At 37.5% G+C, this 3,343-nt stretch overlaps 1 protein-coding gene across 1 annotated transcript; it reads left to right on the forward strand.

Moving 5' to 3' along the window:
- The first annotated feature begins 1,045 nt into the window (after positions 1-1,045).
- LOC107861439 lies at positions 1,046-3,330 on the forward strand. Its single transcript, XM_047404320.1, has 2 exons — positions 1,046-2,343; positions 2,980-3,330. Exons 1-2 carry the CDS (start codon positions 1,932-1,934, stop codon positions 3,117-3,119), a joined length of 552 nt encoding a protein of 183 aa, XP_047260276.1. The 5' UTR covers positions 1,046-1,931; the 3' UTR covers positions 3,120-3,330.
- Positions 3,331-3,343: the final 13 nt, after the last annotated feature.

Below are 3,343 nucleotides of genomic sequence, written 5' to 3' on the forward strand. Positions count from 1 at the left end.
TTTGATGATATTGAACTTACTCTTATATTGTAGTTTTTAGTCTTGTAGTGAGAGGTAGAATCCGAAATAGGTCCTTTGACATTTGAAGTTAGGGTTTCACTTGTCTTGGATAATTTGGCAAGAAAGGTGTGCTTGAGGAAGAGTGTTTCCTTTAGGTCACCTAAGAGAGTGGTTTGATCTTACATTGGTGATGTGTATTTGAAGGTTTGATACACCTTCTAGTGCTATTCATTGGTGGAAGTGAGGGTCTCTCTATCTATCTTTAATTTCATGCAATTTTTCTTCTTCATCTCCCTTCTAAGTGTTGTTTTTCCTTTTGTGTGCTTGCTGATTTTTGCATATCTAGTGTCAATTTTGTGTGTTCATAGCCTTTTGGCTATCATTTGGTGTCACAACCTTGCTTAGGGTTGTTCCCACAACTCTAATCCTTGGTTTTAGTGTTCTTATATAGAAAATCTCATAAAAAAAGAGTCAAAAATCAGAAAATACAAAAAAAAATGGTGTCTCGTATTGTCTTGTGTTAGATCCGAATTTAGAGTCTTAGATCTACAAATTTTTACTTTGTTTTGAAGGTTTCTTGTGTTAGATTCTTGTTCTCTAACACCTAGGGAGTCTAGATCTACTTTTACATTGAAGTTTGGTTGAGTTTGAGCTTAGATTCACCATGGCTATGGAGTTTTGAAGCTTTTTGTGCTATACACGTTTTTGTCTTGGTGATTTAGGCTTGATTTGTGGCTGATTTTTTGGTTGGTTTAAGTTGTTTTGACATAAGGAACCTAGGGCTACAAAAAAAATCAGATTTGGAGCTCATTTGCTAGGTGGTCAAACTTGGTCAACGCTTGAATATTCATCTCGTTCATCCATGATTTTCATAACTTAATGAAGAAGTATTCAAGGTTCTTGTTTGATCTAAAAAAGGGAAGAAAGTGTGTGAAAAAATTATTAGTCCAAAAGCATATTCAAAGAATATTCCATTCTTCCAAAAAGAGGAGGGGACAAGAGGACAAACAAAGTACAAGTGCATTTATTGGGGGGGGGGGGGGGGGACCAATTCATTTCTCATTCATTTTGAAGCTTGAAAGGGCTCCAAACTTAACATTTTTCCTCCCAAAACTGAATTCTCTTCTTTCCTAAGGGTGTTTGGCCGAAAATAATTTTTGGAAAAAATGAAATTTCGAAAGGTGACAACCAACCACGTAGTGCCACATCATCACTTGTGCTCAACCAAAGTGTTACCCTAAAATTAGATTTTTCTAGTTTCTAGTTTTTTTTTTATTCTAGTTTCTTATAAGTCAATGCTATCCCTAATTAGTAAGCTAGTAATTACCTACTAGTTTGGTAATTAGATTAGAGTCCGTTGTTTCGCGTCTTTGATTTTTGTGTGCTTTTCTCGTTTTCAAGCCGTAGTATTTTGGTTGGTTCAAGTTCATGCATCCGTGTCAAATGAAGATCCATTCCGATTCAAAGCTTCTCACCTCTCAAGTAACTTGCCAAGTATTGCCGGTTCTCCAACATTTGTGAAGCCAAGTGTGAGGTGAGATTGAGTGTGAGTGAAGTGAGGCTTTTGAACTAACTCGTTTGCTTATTTTGTAGGTTATTTTGCTTGCTGTTTTTTTTTGCACTTCGTAGGTACATTTGCCATGAAAACCGAAGGTACTACTTCCCAACCTTTAGGAAATGATGTTATGGGAGCTTTGATGGCCCAAATGGAGGCCTTGAGTCGAGAAATAAAGAGCGAAAATGATGCTATAAGGAGTGAATTGGATGCAATGAGGGGTGACATGATTAGAATTAGAGCGAGGGTTGATAGATTATATCCACCAAAGCCTCCACAAAATTCAAACCACCAAGTCCCAAATCCACTTTACTAAATACCTCACACTCCGCAAAATTCCATGCCATAAATCCAAATACATCACCAATGTAATCCAATGTCTCCTTCCCAAGATTCACTAAACCGAAATCACCCCATACAATTAAAAGAAGAGATAGTGATAGAATTCGAGGGTGATGAGGTCGGTTTTCAAGATGGAGAGAAACTTGATGTTGAGATACAAGAAGAATGTAAAGAAGAGAAGGAAAAGGAAAGGGAAGTCGCGGATAGTGAGGTTGGAAAGGAAAAAAATTACTTGATTGTGGGTCTTGTCCACAAAGAACCTTTGTCACTTCCTAACCCAAAAGCTAGCATTTTGCCTAGCTTTGATTCTTCTTATGTGCAGGTACTAGATGATATAATAATCAAGAAGGATCCAAAGGGAGTTCCACATGAAAGCATGAGTAATGAACTAGAGGCTCACTTGACCAAGAGTGCCAAAAAAGTGGACTGCCCAAGCCTTACCCGAGGTGACTTTGCTACCCTCAACACTTCTTTGAGCTCCAAATATTGTGATTTAGTATCTAGTGAAGTGGTTTTGGGTTTGAAAGTGCATAGCTCTTTCCTTAGTAAATCTTTTGTTGTGAATAATGATCAACTTTCTCTTAAAACTAGTTCATTACTTGAGCATGAGAATGGTATGTTTGAGAATTTCCAAGTTCGTGATGATGCTTGTATTGATGATCTTGGTATTGAACATGACCGTTTGAACTTGTGTAATGAAATCCATGATATTAGCCTTGTTCATAGTGGCCTTGTGTATGTCAAAGTTGTGTGTAATACCTTGAATGATTGTGAACTTGGTAAACTAGTGAAAGGGGTGGGTCATCTCGACCTAAACCTTTATCCTTTGCTCCCATTTGACCCCGGAATACTCTTAAGATTTGAAGGTTATAGTTGCTGGTCGTGCTCACTTAGTTTTGATATTGATACTATTCATGTCTTTGGTATCCTATATGCTAAGCTTTTCATGTCAAATACCAAGGATACGTGGATGTATGTTAAGTGTGAACCACCTTGGAGTGATGATATAGTTGTGGTACTAATGCTAACCCTCCTACCAAGAGGATTGTGTGATTTTTTTCTTCCCTCTTTGGTTTTGCAAGGTGTGAATTTGAGGACAAATTCCTTTCAAGATGGAGAGGATGATACAAGCATAGCACAAAGAGTACGAGGTAATGTCAAAGGTTCAAGTTGCGGATTGAAGACCCTTTTGGAGCCTTTCAAGCCTTGTTCATGCAAATAGAAGCTTAGCCTTGTGAAGAAGAGCTTTTAATACACTCCAAGGCAGCCTTGAATATACTCCAAAGGTGCCCCAACTTAGGGACATTATGGTCTTTTTAGACTACCTTTTTACGCTCCAAAGGAGCACCCTTCATTAAGGGTATTTTGATCTTTTATGTAATAAGCTATAAATAGATTCCTTAGGCTTATTTTTCATTAGACTTTTGATGATATTGAACTTACTCT

This window comes from Capsicum annuum, unplaced genomic scaffold (genome assembly GCF_002878395.1).
Source record: "Capsicum annuum cultivar UCD-10X-F1 unplaced genomic scaffold, UCD10Xv1.1 ctg56698, whole genome shotgun sequence".
Taxonomy (NCBI): Eukaryota; Viridiplantae; Streptophyta; class Magnoliopsida; order Solanales; family Solanaceae; genus Capsicum; species Capsicum annuum.

Excerpts from the sequence above, each read along its gene's own strand:
- LOC107861439 (XM_047404320.1), top strand. The coding sequence starts at position 1,932 with ATGTCTCCTTCCCAAGATTCACTAAACCGAAATCACCCCATACAATTA. Across the intron at positions 2,344-2,979 it reads CTGCCCAAGCCTTACCCGAG|GTGTGAATTTGAGGACAAAT; the intron begins GTGACTTTGCTA and ends TGGTTTTGCAAG.